At 47.1% G+C, this 17,022-nt stretch overlaps 1 protein-coding gene across 1 annotated transcript; it reads right to left on the bottom strand.

Moving 5' to 3' along the window:
• Window positions 1-2,287: 2,287 nt before the first annotated feature.
• C1H3orf84 (chromosome 1 C3orf84 homolog) lies at window positions 2,288-16,362 on the bottom strand. Its single transcript, XM_056846607.1, has 4 exons — window positions 16,324-16,362; window positions 15,968-16,081; window positions 5,129-5,206; window positions 2,288-2,761 (listed from the first exon to the last, which is right to left on the bottom strand). Exons 1-4 carry the CDS (start codon window positions 16,360-16,362, stop codon window positions 2,288-2,290), a joined length of 705 nt encoding a protein of 234 aa, XP_056702585.1.
• Between the last annotated feature and the right edge of the window lie 660 nt (window positions 16,363-17,022).

Here is a 17,022-nt window from a genome sequence, read left to right as displayed (position 1 = left end):
TCTTATGCTGCACAGCTGAGTTGATTCTAGGAAGGCTGGGTGTAGCCATGACGCCTTGTGGTGTGTCCCTAACCCGGTCTGTGTCTCATGTAGCACGTAAGGTGCCCTCTAGCTCAGTGCCTAGGAGGTGACGTAGCACCTCGTCTCAATAAAACCAGTGGAATTTTTTTCCTCCCCATGTTTTCGTGTATCAATATTGGGTTATATAAAGGGGATGCAGGGCTCTGTATTTGAGGTCCGCTACAGGTCACTGGCGTAGAGTGGTAAGCTGCAGTACTGCAGTCGGAAGCTCTGCTCATAACCTGAGTTCGATCCCGATGGAAGTCGCTTTCGGGTAGCCGGCTCAAGGTTGAGTCAGCCTTCCATCCTTCCGAGGTCAGTAAAATGAGTACCCAGCTTGTTGGGGGTAAAGTGTAGACGACTGGGGAAGGCAATGGCAAACCACTCCATAAACATAGTCTACCTAGTAAACGTCGGGATGTGATGTCACTCCATGGGTCAGTAATGACCAGGTGCTTGCACAAGGGATTACCTTTACCTTTTACCTTTACAGGTCTCTGACCAGCGTCTCTATCCTGTCCATGCATACAATCAGATGCTACTTTTGGGAAATTATTGCAAATTATTGCAAAGGTGCCGAAGACTTTTCACACCTCAGTGAGACGGTGCCTGCCCAGCCATCGCCAAGGAATCAGCCCACCCCTTCTCAAAAGAGTGGAAGAAGTAGATATGAATTAGTCAAAGATCTGGCAATTTCCAGGAAATCTAGGCAGGGCAGTATTTCATAGAATCATAGAGTTGGAAGGTACCACCAGGGTCATCTAGTCCATCCCCCTGCACAATGCAGGAAATTAACAACTACCTCCCCCCACATCCCCAGTGACCCCAACCCTCCCCCCGCCATGCAGGATCCCACAATCAAAGCACTCCTGACAGATGGCCATCTAGCCTCTGCTTAAAGACCTTCAAAGACTGAGACTCCACCACCCTCCGAGGCAGCACATTCCAAGTCGAACAGCCCTCACCATCAGAAAGTTCTTCCTAATGTTTAGGTGGAATCGCTTTTCTATTAGTTTAAATCCATTACTCCGTGTCCTAGTCTCTGGAGTAACAGAGAACAAGCTACTTCCCTCATCAACATGACATCCCTTCAAATATTCAAACATGGCTATCATGTCTCCCCTCAACCTTCTCTTCTCCAAACTAAACAAACCTAACTCCCTAAGTCTCTCTTCAAAGGGCATGGATTCCAGACCTCTGACCATTCTGGTCGCCCTCCTCTGGACACGCTCCAACTTGTCAACATCCTTCTTAAATTGTGGAGCTCAAAACTGGACACAGTATTCCATTTATCGAGAAAAGGTCTGTTACCGCCTCTCCAGAAAACCTGCTCAAGGCAGCATTGGGAGCATGAGAATCGGAAGCTAGGTACATGGGATGTTTTTGGACAATATGAGTATAGGGGGAAATGGTGAAACAGTCCAGGGAGCAGGCAATGCCGGGTGCAGTGGAAGGGCAGAGCCGAAAGGAACAGGCTCAGTGGGTGTCCTGAGATTGCTCCTCAGGCATTTTCCAGGCCAACTGGATAAGAGCCTTCACGTTTTGGCCTAGGATCCTGATTTGGGCTCCCAGATGACCTTTCTCTTGAGAAGCTGAGCGCTGTTAGGGACACAGCAGAAGACACAGGCAAGGTGACAGCTCTGTTCAGACACTGTCCCACATGTAGGTGTGCCGTATTGGATCCCTTCCTATGCAGGCTCCTGTATTTAGTAAACTATAGTCGAGCCATTCACAGTTGTTTTAAGGGAGGCTAAAGGGCATTCTTAAGTTCACTTCTGACTGTGCAAAGGCTCAAGTAGTTTCTGAGGAAGAAAGCAGCTTTGCCCCTCGTGAACCCTCAATCTCACCTTTACCAGCTTCTACACCTTTACCACCTGACAGAAATGCCTTAGCAGGCCCTCCTTGAATCCTCTCACTTAAAAGTCAATGGTGCGGTAATGATATTTTCTGTAGGCAGATATACAGAACTCACATCTGGCAAAAGCATCCTTCTTACAGCAAAGCAATACTCTCCCCACCCGCTCCCCCTAACCACGTTGACACTCCTTCTGGCCGCAGGACGTTTTTGGGTGGATGGAAAATACAGAACTCGACAGGCCCTTCTCTGGTGGTGCCATGCCTAGCAGATACCCTACAGACCAGCAAGATTTTAATATTTTGGGTTTTTTCCCCTCCTACAAAGGAGCATTTAGGCTATCCTGAGGCGGAGGTGATATCAGACGCGTGCTCAGCAATTGTACCAGTGCAAACAGTCGGACACCGTCAGCCGCCCTGGCCTGTGGCGCAAGCAGTGCCTGTTGGAGGTTCCTGGTGCAAGAGCTTCTGGGCTGCTCCTGGCCTCTTTGGTGGTGGGCTCACTTGACATGGGAATGGTGGGCTCGCTCGAGGTGGGAGGAGCAGGCGCGGCGGGGCCAGGGTTTTTGGCCACCTCCTGCTCTTTTAACACCCCGAGGATGGGATTGTGCAAGGAGAAGCTCCGGTATGTGTGCTGGTAGGTGGTGCTGGGTGTGCGGTAGAGGGGCGGCCCTCGCCCTTGGTTACGAGGAACTAACATCTGGGGGACTTGGTCTCTGGTGCTGAAGTCAGCCTGGTAGCTTGAGACGAGCGGCCTCTCACGTTGCAGCTCCTCCTTCAGGGGGATCCAGTCTATAAGGTTCTGGGTGCTGGGCAGGCTCCCCTCGATTCTCTTCCGCCCCAAGCCCTGCCACGGAACAAGATCCAGACTGTTCAAGCTTTCATTGTGGTTGGTTAATTCGATTATGTGACAAAACCATCTAACAAATCACTGTAATCATAGAGCGGGGAGGGACCAGGAAGTCGTCACAGTGGAAGACAGGTATAACATTTTTAGAGCTGGGAGAAGGAAAGTGCTATTAGATTATTTATGCATAGGTACTTTCACTCACGTTCGCCCCCGATCTGTCTCAGTTGTTCCTTGGAGTTATGCATGAGTTTTCTCTCCATTAGAAATGACCTTGTGCCCAGCCCTCACAAATCCTGGACCTTCCCGTTCCTCTGTTAACCCGATTCTTCCCTCTACCCTGAGTTCAGCCAGGGTGAAATCCCCGAGCATAAGGCAAAGTATGGGACACGCAAGCTTGGTTTCTCTCACAGCCAGTTACAAAGCAGCATGTCCAGAGGCAGGGATTCCAATGCTTCCTACTTCCTCAGAGCTCCTTCTGAGCAGAAGAAAGGCTTTTTAAAACCAAGGCTTGGATTTCTCCCCCCTCCCTTTCAGATTGCTCTGTTTTTTGTTTTTTGTTCTTAAAATGCTTTTTTATGCAGCAGTTGGGTTTGGGGGGGATTTTCTCTCACAGTAAGCTGTACAAAGTAAGCCAATTACAAAGCAGCATTTAAAGTGGCAGGAACTTGAATTGAGCTTGGAGACTGTTGGTGCATAGACTCACAACAGGAAGATGCGGGTCCAGCGAACAACGAACCTCAGGTAAAACTCCCATGCATAAACGGCCTTAATGTGTTCAATCAGTGGATATGTTTCTCTTCCAGAGTGAGCTCTGGAGTGGAAAAAAAAAATCACAACCCTATACATTCCCACTATGAGCTGGAAGAAAGCTGCTTGTCGGGGGCGCCCTTGTGCTAGTCCAGTAGCATGGATGAGCTGGCATGTATCTTTTGGGGAGGGGATTTGGAGAAGAGGAAAAAGTGAAGAATGGGCATGAAAATGAACAGACGTACAAGTATAGTTTTAAACGAGATTTTTCTTTAAAAGCCAGCAGCTGTGTGAGCAGAGGGGCAATCGTGACAGAAAATTCAACGTTGGTCTAGTTGGAATCTGGCTGCAATGTGCTCACACCGTAAGGGCGGAATCTGCTGTGGCTGCTCTTTAAAATATTGTGGTTGCTTTCACCACGGGTTTAAAACCCCTCTTCCCAGCGCATGGTCTGGAACACGACCGTCCTTCAGCCATCACTCCAGAGGATGTTCAGTGTGCCATAAATGCGCATCTCATGCCCATCTGCCCAATTTTTATGCTCTAAAGTACTATCTGCTCCACTAGCCTTATACACTTGAGGTGATTAGTGGAACTATCTTTTAGGAAATTGCACTGGGCTTCAGAGGATGTGAATAGTCTGATCTCTTTTTTTTTTAAGTCAAATTTCTGTACCCAGCAAAACTGAATATAGGTGGGAACGCAGTCCGACAGTGTGGGGCAGCCCAATGTTGATCCTACTGCTCATCATTTCATGGAGACTGATCCTGACTGTTTAGAGCAGGCGTGTCAAACTCAATTGTTACGAGGGCCGGATACAACATAAACGCCACTTGGTTGGGCCGGGCCATGCCTCGCCAGCTAGGGTTGTCAGGTCCCTCTTCGCTACCGGCAGGAGGTTTTTGGGGCAGAGCCTGAGGAGGGCGGGGTTTGGAGAGGGGAGGGACTTCGATGCCATAGAGTCCAGTTGCCAAAGCGGCCCTTTTCTCCAGGTGAACTGCTCTCTATCGGCTGGAGATTAGTTGTAATAGCAGGAGATTTCCAGCTACTACCTGGAGGTTGGCAACCCTATCGCCAGCCCAGAGTGGGACTGGGAGGGGGTGGCTGCTTCAGCTGGTTCGCTGGCCAGATAAGAACTCCAAGGGGCCGGATTCCGCCCTCGATCCTTGTTAGACACCCCTGGTTTAGGGTATTGCAGTGCTATCCTTAGTACAGTTACCTCCTAAGCCCAATGGCTATAGAAAAGGTTTGCTCTCCTTAGGATGGTGCTGTTTGGCAGGCACCCATCGCATTCATAGCTGTGCTATGGGCACTTAACGACTGTGCTTTTTCCAGCTTTTGGGTGCTCCATGAAGCATGGGGTGCGTGTGTGTGTGTGGTGGAGAGGCAAGAGTTCTTAACTGTCCTTCCTTCCAGGCAGCCAGTTGGCACCATCAGTTCCTGGAGGAGCCCTGAAGGTTCCCAAGGGAGAGCTAATCACATTAGGGATGAAAATGATGGCTCTAATCAAGCGCTACTCTGATTAACTTCTCTGCCAGCTCTCCTGCTGCAGAAGAGGAAAGGGCCCGCGAGCCTCCCTCCCCTTTCCTCCCTTCCTCCTTGGCCCGGCGCACTCACGTTCTCAAAGCACAGCGCTGATCCCGGGAAGGCATGCCTGTTGTCGTGCTTGGAGAATATGTGCTTGGAAGGGGTTTCCTTGAAAATGGCACAAGAACACAGATTAGTCTCCTGCAACATGTACCGCCTGAAACTCTACCGACGGAGTGGGGACAGGGTTTGCTCTTATAAACAACAATGCTTGATGACAGGATGCGATGCCCCCAAGGCTTAGCTGCCTAAATCAGGAGCTGAGAATATCATGCATGGCTTCTCTGGATCGCATTCTCCCCTCCTCCGTCCTCCATCACATACATTGGAACCAATGTGAACGTTTTATAAACGGTAGTCCTGGTGAGGAGTACAAGGAAATATGTCAAACTGCTACAGAATGTCGCGTGAAGTTGAAAGAGCTGTCAGTATCGCTTCATGCTTTCTGTTTTCAGGAAGTCTTTGGAAGGCCGGTTCCTTCTAGAGAAAGCACTACCAACGTACACTGTCTTTGTAGTAACATATGGAAAATGTACAGGGAAAGCAGTCAATAGAAGGATATTGCAGCAGGGACACGGGTAATCTGGGCTAGTTTCAAAGGAATCAGCACATTTGAATGATAAAATAACATCTGCCTCTTAGAAGGTGGGTGTGATCTATACAGCAGATAACTGGGGCAGCCAAGAATTCCTTGTCATCCGCTGATGATTAAGCCACAATTCATGAGCCATTTCACATGAACACATAAAGCTGCCTTATATCGACTCAGACCATTGGTCCATCAAGGTCAGTATTGCCTACTCAGACTGGCAGCGAGCCTTAGATGAAAATCTTTTACATCACCTGACCATTTAAATTGGAGAAGCCAGATATCAAACATGGGACCATCTGCATGCAAAGCAGATGCTCTGCCACTGAGCCACAGCCCCTCCCCAGGAGGGCCGGAAGCTTTATCACCATGGCAACCCCAATAAGCATCCTCTGTCACGGACACAGGGGATACTCCTTGGGATCCAACCACCCGGTTTTCGGCTTGTCATTGTGTTCTACAGAACTGCTCAGCCCCCAAATGTAGATTATCAATAGTGGCAATTCACACAATTACTATCATTTGAAGATAGTGAAGGCATCACGGTTTGATTTCTTTGGCAAGGTTAGCTAGCCTTGTGAAGAGTTAGATAAGGGGCGTGTCAGTATTGCAGCTCCCCACATTCTGGATCGGTCTACTTGACTATTTTCTACTGTGTGTTGAAACAAGCTGTTGATTTGCTTGCGTTGCATCACTCAGAAGACCATTTAGCATGCCAGAATCCACTACAAAGGTCAACAAGCGTTGGCTTAACCATATAGCTGCCCATTTTCAAAACATTATGTGAGTTGGCTCTTGTACTGGACTTGAACATGGGAGATCTGGGTTCACAACCCAGTTCACTGAAGGCCTGAGTTATATGTGAGTTATGTATGGGGAGGGGCTGTGGCTCAGTGGTAGAGTCTCTGCTCGGCGTGCAGAAGGTCCCAGGTTCAATCCCCAGAACCTCCAGTTAAAGGGACTAGGTAGGTGATGTGAAAGACCCCTGCCTGAGACCTCGGGAGAGCCGCTGCCGGTCTGAGTAGAAAGTGCTGACTTTGATGGACCAAGGGTCTGATTCAGTAGAAGGCAGACTCACATGTTCATGTGGTACTGTAAAAGTACCTGCTTTTCTTTTCTTTTTTAAAAGAGTTTATTTTAATTTTAATAAGATACAAAACAAAATACATCACAATACACCACCTGCAAACATCACAAGACTCTACACAAAACAAGAAAAAGAAAATGACTTAGTGCTACAATATACCGAGACCTATTTTCTCAGGGTAAACATATCATTTGATAGTTAAGTTCCATATATATTCCATCTTATAACAGAAAATCTAAACATAATAACAGACTTTCCTTTATACTAACTTTTAGGTCATAACCTAAATATTTTAACCTTGCCTTAATTCAATACCTTATTATAGCCACAATCCACTATAAAACAAATACACTTTTCCTAATATATTTGGTCCTTCAGCTTAAAATTACTAGAATGTTTATACCTAATAGCAAAATTTGATATCTCCCTATCTTATAACGAGACATTTTTTAATCTATACATAGCTTTCTAAGCATATAAGAAATACAATTCCCTTTTTTTTAAATCTTCCTTAGATTTTTTTATTTACTTAGTTGGTTGGCTTAGCCATAACTGCATACTCTGCTAATTTATCTTTCCAGTTTTCAGTGTCTGGGCTTCTGGATGGTTTCCACTTTGCTATAACAACTCTTGCTGCTGTTATCATATATCTTGCCAGCTCTTCCACAAATTTTGGTATGTTGGATGGTAAAATTCCCAACAACATCATTTTTGGGTCCAGTGCAAATTTTATCTTTAGGGTTTTTTTGTATTTCAGAGTTTACATCTCTCCAAAACTTCTTTAACTTCTTGCATGCCCACCTTGTATGATAAAAAGCCCCATCTGTGTCTGCATTTCTGACAGGTACCTACTTTTCAAGCACAGTTCTTGAAGAATGGAATAATCACAACAATCTCCTTCAGAGATTTCTAGTATGGTGCTTGTGGGTGCCATGGAGCTAAGGTTACCAACATCAAGGTGGCGCCTGGAGTTCTCCCAGAGTTACAGCTCATCTCCAGACTACAGGGATCAGTTGCACTGGAGGAAATGGCAGCTTTGAAACCTGGGCTCTAACGGCATCAGATCCCCACTGAGATGCCTGCCCCCCCCCACCAATTCTGCTCTCCCCAGGCACTGCCCCCGTATCTCCAACAAGTTCCCAAGCTGCACTGGCACCTCTACATGGAGCCAACCAATGTGTTTCCTGGTGCCTACTTCCTGCTTCCCAAAAGCAAAGAGCAAGTCCTGTCTTTCATCTAATTGAAGCAGAAGGTGTTTCAGAAGAGCCCCAGAGGCGTGCGTCACTTCTGTGTCTGCAGAGATCATGTACTAGGAAACAGCTAACTCTGTCATAGCAGGACATTCGGCTTGGATCGTGATTGACCCCAGCATCTATGGCAGCCATTGTGTGGTTGGCTTTACACCCCCCTCCCATGACAGCCATTTTGTTGTGGCACCCACATCGTTCTTGAAACTGCAAAAGTGCCCATAGTCTCAAGAAGGTTGGGGAGCCTGATTTACTTAGTTCATAGGAAAGGCGCCAATGAGATAAGAGAAGGTAGTTACTGACTCCTTCAGCATGTGCACAACAGTTTTGCAACATCACACATAGTAATGCATGAAGGTGGTGCTGTATAATCTATGCTTCATTGTCTTGTGTGTGTGTGTGTGTGTGTGTGTGTTTTAAGCATGAGCCATTTTGCATCTGGTCTTTCTCCTCTTCATCTTCCACACTAGTATGTTTATATTGGATGGTTCCCTGTTCAAATTCAAATGGCGCCCAGGTTTGAATCTCCAGTCTATCGTGGAAGCTCACTGGAAGATCCTGGGCCAGTAGGGTTCCAAGCATGCCTTGGCAACTGCCAAGAGATTTTGAAGGTGGTGCCAGGGGAGGGTAGAGTTTGGGGGGGGGGAGTTGTGATATCATTTCCAAGTGATGCTCTAGGAATTTTCCCAATCTCTGTGATCAAGTCCATAGAGACATTGGGAAATTCCTAGACTGTCGATGTGGATTTCCCCCCTCCTGATTCTCAGTTTCTTGAGAACAGGAGATTGGAGCTGAGGGCAGGCAATATTGCACAGCAGGCGGACAAATGGCGAGCCTACTAGTCACTCTCAGCCTAACCTGTTGAAAGGATAAAATGGAGGAGACAACAGTAATGTAAGACACTTTGGGTCCCCTTTGAGGAGAAAAGTGGGAGCGTAAGTATCCCAGTAACTGTATATAAAATAAAGTTGTACCCACGCACCCATTCAACATAAATAGCTAACTAATTTCACCTGTGGATTGAAAAAGAAAAATTATTTGGGAAGAGGCTAAACTTGTCTGCCTCACAACACCTTAACCCAGATGCTTCATGATTGTCTCAAGGTTGTGCTCACTTCGCTATTAACTATATTGTTGTGTACGCAGGCAAATGAGTGCAATGGAGTACATTCAATATTATTGCAGGAAAGCAGATTGAAACCACTGTGGTTACAGAAAGGAGGAAGCACATATATCCCATGGGCAACTGTGGCAGAGCAAAGAACAAAACAAATTAAATGCATGAATATTTCAAGCATACTGGTCTGGTTGCACCTTCAGATGGATAGATGATGGATGATAAAACTAAATAAAGCACCACCAGGCATAATCAATAATTTAGGCTGGAAAGAGGTTTTGGGCATGACAAAACCACATAGTAAATATGGAATGGCAATCCGTAGAAGCACATAGACGTCTTGGCCTACTGCCTGCCTTTTGATGGGAACAGACTTGAAGGACAGGTGGGGGGGGGACACCTCGCCATCACAGTAATCAGATTCAGTTACAGTGGGGTGATAGAGGTCATCTGATATTATTGTGAGAGCTGATACAGACAGTGGTCCCTTTTTAAAACTGGGCAAACCCAGCTCAGAGCAAAGGCTACAAATTGCCAGCGATTAGGAATTCATTTTCATTTGTTAACCCAAATCACAGGTAAGGGTTGCCAATCTCCAAGTGGGGCCTGAAGATCTCCCAAAATTACAATTGATCTACAGATGACAGATAGTGTTGCCAGCTCTGGGCTGGGAAATACCTGGACATTTTTGGGTCGGAGCCTGAGGAGGGAGGGGAGGGACTTTAATGCATAGAGTCCAATTGCCAAAGTGGCCATTTTCTCCAGGGGAACTATCGGTCGGAGATCAGTTGTAATAGCATGAGATCTCCAGTACCTGGAGGATGGCAACCCTAATGACAGAGATCAGTTCCCCTGGAGAAAATGGATGCTTTGGAGGGTGGTCTCAATACCTCCCTTAGGTCCCTCTCCTCCCAAATCCTGCCCTCTTCATGCTCAACCCCCAGCACTCTAGAAATTGCCTAACCTAGAGTTCTCAATCCTACTATGAGGACTAGAAATTTTACTCTTGTGTTTTGAAATCAGTCAAAAGATTATTATTTCTACAATGTAGTATAGTTATATTGACTTGGCTAGCCTTGTAAAGAGATAACAGCTTATCTCCTTTCTGCATAGCTTTCTATCAATAGTTACTTTATTATATTTATTTTCATTTATAGTCTAACTTTCTCACTGGAACTCAATACGGACTGCAAATTCAATCTAACTATGCAGTCAGTCGATAAACCGATTACAAAATATAATGACATTTGAATTATAACATTTAAATCTAATAGCAAAGAATTGAAATTCAAAAAAGCAAGAAATCTTCCTGTTTCTAGGTATACAAGGGCCACATCCCTAAACTACATCCTCAAAATGTAGCGCTACTAGGGTTGCCATCCTCCAGGTACTAGCTGGAGATCTCCTGCTATTACAACTGATCTCCAGCCGATAGAGATCAGTTCACCTGGAGATAAATGGCCGCTTTGGCTATTGGACTCTATGGCATTGAAGTCCCTCCCCTCCCCAAACCCCACCCTCCTAAGGCTCTACCCCAAAAATCTCCAGGGATTTCCCAACCTAGAGTTAGCAACTGTAAGCACTACAGGGCCTTGCCCTGAAAAGGGCTCAGCCAAGGATACGGTTGCCAACCTCCAGGTACTTGATATAACAAAGCAGAAACCTATGCTGCAAAAGTGAACAGACTATAACCCAATGAGCAGAACGAGGGCTCAATCGTATCAGTCTTCCAGTACAATGTTTATTCAAAAATATGGTGAATTTACACCTTGAACACTTTGTGATGAATGTACACCTTTAAATATTGATTCTATATTGGTGTTGAATAGTTTACTGAATAAGTTAGATTACTTCAGTGTTAGGAATGTTAGGTATGTTAGGAATTTGAGAATGTATGTTTATGATTTTTGAATAAATGTACTGGAAGACTGATAAGATTGAGCCTTCGTGCTGCTCATTGTGTTATAACCTCCAGGTACTAGCTTGAGACTCCCGCTATTACAATTGATCTCCAGCCGATAGAGATCAGTTCACCTGGGGGAAATGGCCACTTTGGCAATTGGCCTCTATGGCATTGAAGTCCCTCCCCAAACCTTACCCTCCTCAGGCTCTGCCCTAGAAATCTCCCGCTGGTGGCAAAGAGGGACCTGACAACCCTAACCAAGGTCCTCTTCTCTCTCAATTCCAGAAATGCTCAGTGTTTCTGTCTAGAATGACAGGCGCTTGTGCAAATAGTCATCTTCCAGGGACACTCTGTTAGCAGAATAATTTAATCAATCTGCCTCCAGGAGTGATCTAAGGCTCCCTTTACTGTGTCATTTCATTGAGGCTTGGAAAGCTGGCAGCAGAAGCAGCAGCTTATTCTGTTCTTGGCTGTGTCCTCGGTATGTTCAAAATCCTTTCCTGGCACACAAAGCATCCTGTGGGAAGTGAGGCCAAAGAGGTGGTGGTGCACAGGCAGCCTTCACGTATTGGTCCAAACTAGCCAAACAAATTCCTTGCCATAAGCTACGAGTAGCTGTTTCTAGCGTGCTTTGAAGGGTACAAGTGGGGCTGTCTCTTTAAGAGCAACTCATCACAATCAATCTCAGCCTGTCTGTCTAGAGAGGGCTCTTACAGGATTCCCCTCTCATAAACAATTGGTACTGTGCCTGATGCCCTGACATGGATGGTGGAGTCTATCATGATTAGGGTTGCCAATCTCCAGGTGGTGACTGGAGATCTCCCGCTATTACAACTGATCTCCAGATGACAGAGATCAGTTCCCGTGGAGAAAATGGCCACTTTGGCAACTGGACTCTATGGCGCTGAAGTTCCTCCCCTCCCCAAACCCTGCCAATTGCCAAAGCAGTCATTTTCTCCATGGGAACTGACCTGTATCGGCTGGAGATCAGTTGTAATAGCAGGAGCTCTCCAGCCAGCACCTGGAAGTTGGCAACCCTAGTGATGCGTTAACATCACTTCCAGCGCTCAATAGAAGTAACATCATCTTGGGTTGCCAGACCCCTGCCAGGGGCAGAGGATCCCTGCTTTGGGGTCCCTTCCCCCAGTGCTGTTCAGCCAGCTGGTGAGGGGGCTTACCAGCAGAAAACTGAGGCCTAGGCCTCTGTCCATTGGCCCCACCCTCCCGTTTGCTGTGCGTTAAAAAAAGCCCAGGTACTTAGACATCTATCACTTGACCCTTAGTGTAGAACTGACTACAAACTTAATCTTTAGACCTGTCCAGTCAGGCATCAGTGCACCCCAGTTTAGGTTGCCAACTGGCCTGGAGAAAAATGTCCTGCCCCTTGAATAAGGACTTAAAGTGTGGAAATGGACAGCTGAATCTTTTCATGGCACGGAGGTAAATGACATCACCTGGTAAATGGCATCCTATCAAACTTCTATTAAAGGGAGAGGACATTTTTTTCCCCTTCAAGCAGGTGGCAACCCTAAATGTTACTGTAAAGCCAGTCCAACCAGCTCCTTGCCCACCCATTGCATAGGGATGTCAGGTGCAATGGGGCAGGTATAGCCAGCTTCTGAACATGTGACGCTGGACCTTTGGTCCGTTTAGCCTGGTACACTGCATGGCAGTGGCTCTCCAAGATTTCTGGAAGATGTCTTTTCCAATCCTGCCATTTTCAGAATCCTTTAATGGGAGATACCCGGAACTAACCCAGGGATTATCAGAATTCAAACTGTTCTCTAACACTGAATTCTGGCTCCTGCCCTTCTCTGCTCTCAAGGGCCACGGATAGTTATACTGGTGCCAGAGGTATCTTTTACCATACAAACTAGCCTCTTCTTTGGTGATCAAATCCTTAAACTACGGTCAAGGGGGAGCCCATGTACTCAGGCATATGAAACCAGGGGGGGGGGAGGAGATAAATGTAGCATGGAATATCACAAAAAAATTCCTTACAAGTGAAAATGTCAGCAAACCACTTCATTGTACCTTCATTATCCTGTGATTGGATTGCTAGGGGCCAGATAAAATGCTGTCGGTGTCGTATCTGACTCTGCGGCTTGCAAACTGATCATCCCTCAGGCAAAGGGCAAGGCTCCCGTACCTTTAATAACTGTGTAGTAAGACAGCATTGCTGCAGACCCAGCTTGTCATAGCAACATTGCTGCAGGCAGGGGAAAGAAAGTTTGCCCATGTTGAAACACCATCTTCCAAACACTTTTAAAATGGGGAACAGAAGCCCTTGTACATCTGCTGGATCACATTAGATTTCCCATTGATCCAAACAGGGCTTCTCCCTTCTTGTATGAAATAAGCGCCAATGTGAGATCTCCCTTGCAAACAAAAAGGAACGGAGGAAAATTATTATCTCCGAAACGCCGATGCACCGTGGTTGTCACAATGCATCTCTGCATTTCCTGCCAATGCAGCACTGCAAAATGACAGGGTTTGAGGCAAAGTCAGGGCTCACGCACCAAGGAGCCGCAGCCTGGACTTTACCTCATAACTGAACTGCAGTGGGTCCTGAGAAAGAATTAAGAATAGAAGAAGAGTTGGTTTTTATACGCCGACTTTCTCTCCCACTTAAGGAAGAATCAAACTGGCTTACAATCTCCTTCCATTCCCCTCACCACAACATGAAGAAAGCTAAAAGGAAGAGAGTAGACTCCTTTGAAATGTGGTGTTGGAGGAGAGTGTTAATGGATACCATGGACTGCCAAAAAAACAAATCAATGGGTTATAGATCAAATCAAGACTGAACTGACCCTAGAAGTGAAAAGGACTAAACTGAGGCTATCGTACTTTGGTGACATTATGAGAAGGCAAGAGTCACTAGAAAAGACAGTCATGCTAGGAAAAGCTGAGGGCAGCAGGAAAAGAGGAAGACCCAACAAGAGATAGATGGACTCAATAAAGGAAGCCATAGCCCCCCTCAATTTGCAAGACCTGGCTGTCAAAGACAGGGCATTTTGGAGGACGTTGATTCATAGGGTCGGCATGAGTCGGAAGCGACTTGACGGCACTTAACACACACACACACACACAATTAAGAGGCAACTTGCCTTTATCTGGAAAAAAAGGACAGACGCCAGGCCTCCCTCACTGTCGGAGCAGGGATGTTGCAGCAGAACTCTAATCCACAACACACTGCTAGAGATCTTGCTGAGGCAATTAAATAGAGCTAAGCTACTGCCCCAGTAGGTAGGTGTCCTAAAAGCAGGGCGAATATTTTCAAACAACAGTGGCAGAAGGTGACTGGTTCCTGTCTGAAGCATTAACGAACTGCCTGCAACAGCTTGGACACCCCTTTCAAGATGACAGGAGGCAGAGAGGGAAACAGCCGCACAGACCCTTAACATGTGATTTATCTCTTTTGAAAAACAGCAGGGGGATAATTAGCAAATAATTACAGGCATCATTGGCAATTGGAAGTTGTTTTAACTGCACCCAACCTAGGCTCCAGCAGTAGGATATTCAATCTCATAAAATTGATCATAGGTCTTTTATGCATGGCTGTTTCACTCGCTGTCACCCCTCCGATGACTCTGGGTCTTTGTGTTGATTATGCATGTTGTTTCTGACCGTCAGAGGTCGCCTCGCTCTCCCCCTGCGTTTCTCCGTGTGCTGCCCACGTTTTCAAATTCGAGATAAAGCAGGTCTCTCGAAACGCGGGGAAACACACAGAGCCAGGTGACCTCTGACGGTCGGGAACAGGCATAATCAACACAAAGATTCGAAGTTGTCGGAGGGGTGACGGCGAGGGAAACAGCCATGCATAAAAGACCAGAGCCAGTGCACAAATGTTACTCCAGGGTCCAAAAGGGTATTTCCTGATCAGAGAGTCATTTTATTCCATAGCAAGCAACATATTTATTCTTGTAATGCTGAGATCCCGATGTCCTCAGCAGAGGTGTCCCTGGGCATGGGTTTGCCATACAGGATGACTAAGGGCCAAGATTCAAAAGGCGGCTTGCTGGAATTAACAAAAATAGTTTCCCCCCCACAGAGGAGCGGAGTTCTGTTAAGATGCTCCAGTTCAAATTAAGCTTTGGGTGTGGGAGGGGGCTGAGTAGGAAGGTTGTTACCATCAATCGTATCTTGACTGACGGCTCTGGTGTTGCAAACACACAGCCCACTGATGCTCGCAAGCAATCTGACAGGGCTTCAGCTACCCCTACAGCAGAATTATAGAACCATGGCCAATTAGCCCTCCTGTCCTGCCAAATCCCTCCCTTAGCTACTGTGAACTGGATCCAGGGCTACGGCCATAACCCTCCCTTGGATGCACTCTCTCTCTCTCTTTCCCTCAAGGAATTCACCTAGGTGGGTGCGTGTAATGTTAATCACCACTGATGCACATCCATCTGCTTTGCTAATTCTGAGGGAAGAGAGAGGAGGGCTCATAGTAGGGTTGCCAGGCCCCTCTTCACTACCAGCGGGAGGTTTTGGGGGCTGAGCTTGAGGGCAGGGTTTGGGGAGGGGAGGGACTTCAATGCCATAGAGTCCAATCGCCAAAGTGGCCATTTTCTCCAGAGGAACTGATCTCTATCGGCTGGAGATCAGTGGTAATAGCAGGAGATCTCCAGCTAGTACCTGGAGGCTGGCAACCCTACTGAGTAGACAATACTGACTTTGATGGACCAAGGGTCTGCTTCAGTATAAGACAGCTTCGTGTGTTCCACAAAGTGTTCCCTGCATCTCATTCTCCCTCGGTGCCAAAGGAGGCCGACCAGCTACAGATTCACAAGCCCTTTCCTTCCACTTACGCCCATCAACAACCAGGAAGGAGGGCTGACCAGTGTGAAGGAGTTGTGTGGGGCCTTTCCTTTCGTCTTCTTTGGGAGCCCTTCCGAGGCCAGCCGGAGGGGCCTGGCCACTCACCTTCATTCTCTGCAGGAAGCGGGCAGGAGGTGGCGGCCGGGCTGCTTGACGATACTCTTCGGTGAAATCGCTCCTGCATCTGCTTCTGAAGTTGCCATAGAAACCGCTGGCATGCTAGAACAAAACAGGCAACAGGGAGCCCCTAATTAGCGATTGAGCGATGTAATGCAGCCGCTTCTCCCAAACTTGCCGGTTAGTTTGATAGGGCCAAGAGAGGTCACACTTTCCCTCTGACAACTCTGAAAGGATTTTACCCGAGATTTCTTATTGCTGACAACAAATGCAGCTCCTCAGGCTGGGAAAGCGAGACAGGAGAGGCCCCGCTGCCTCCCGTTGGGATTCGGGCATCATCTTACATCCAAGGACTTGTCAACGGGGCTTCGTTTGGGGGACATCAGAAGTACTAGTTAGATCCTTTCCATCACCATGGCCCCGACATACCAAGCACTTCGGCATTCCCAGCCACTCTACGTGAGGGCTACAGAGAGCGTTAACTACGGCAGGTACCCTGTTGCCTTTCACCATAATGGTCTAGTTGAAAAGGTACCTCGTGAGGCAAAAATTATAGGCAGGATTGCATTTTAAGCCACAAAAATAAAAAAAATTGAGGATTCTCCGGTTGTGTACCAGGACAAACTGAATTCTGCAACCAGTACACATTATGGAAAGTGAGCCCATGTGCACACATCTGCCTAGTGTGCATACTTTAATCTGCTACTTGTAGGTAGGATTGCCAACTTCCAGGTACGAGCTGGAGATCTCCCGCTATTACAACTGATCTCCAGCCGCTAGAGATCAGTTCACCTGGAGAAAATGGCTGCTTTGGCAACTGGACTCTATGGCACTGAAGTCCTTCCCCTTCCCAAACCCTGCCCTCCTCAGGCTCCGCCCCCAAAACCTCCCTCCAGTGGCTAAGAGGGACCTGGCAACCCTAGTTGTAACTGAAGGGAGCTGCACTCCCTGGCTACCAGAAAGTTCGGTCTTCCTCCAATGGGTGGCCAGACCTGTTGATAACCCCTACACAAATTTGGGAGATGGAGACTCACAGAGCAGAG

This window comes from Euleptes europaea, chromosome 1 (assembly GCF_029931775.1).
Source record: "Euleptes europaea isolate rEulEur1 chromosome 1, rEulEur1.hap1, whole genome shotgun sequence".
In the NCBI taxonomy this organism is placed as follows: Eukaryota; Metazoa; Chordata; class Lepidosauria; order Squamata; family Sphaerodactylidae; genus Euleptes; species Euleptes europaea.
This window is presented reverse-complemented; position numbering and strand designations above follow the sequence as displayed.

Coding starts and splice junctions, on each gene's coding strand:
- C1H3orf84 (XM_056846607.1), bottom strand. CDS start 16,362: ATGTCCCCCAAACGAAGCCCCGTTGACAAGTCCTTGGAT. Junction 16,082..16,323: donor CCGTTGACAAGTCCTTGGAT/GTAAGATGATGC, acceptor GTTTTGTTCTAG/CATGCCAGCGGTTTCTATGG. Junction 2,762..5,128: donor CAGCGCTGTGCTTTGAGAAC/GTGAGTGCGCCG, acceptor GTTCCGTGGCAG/GGCTTGGGGCGGAAGAGAAT.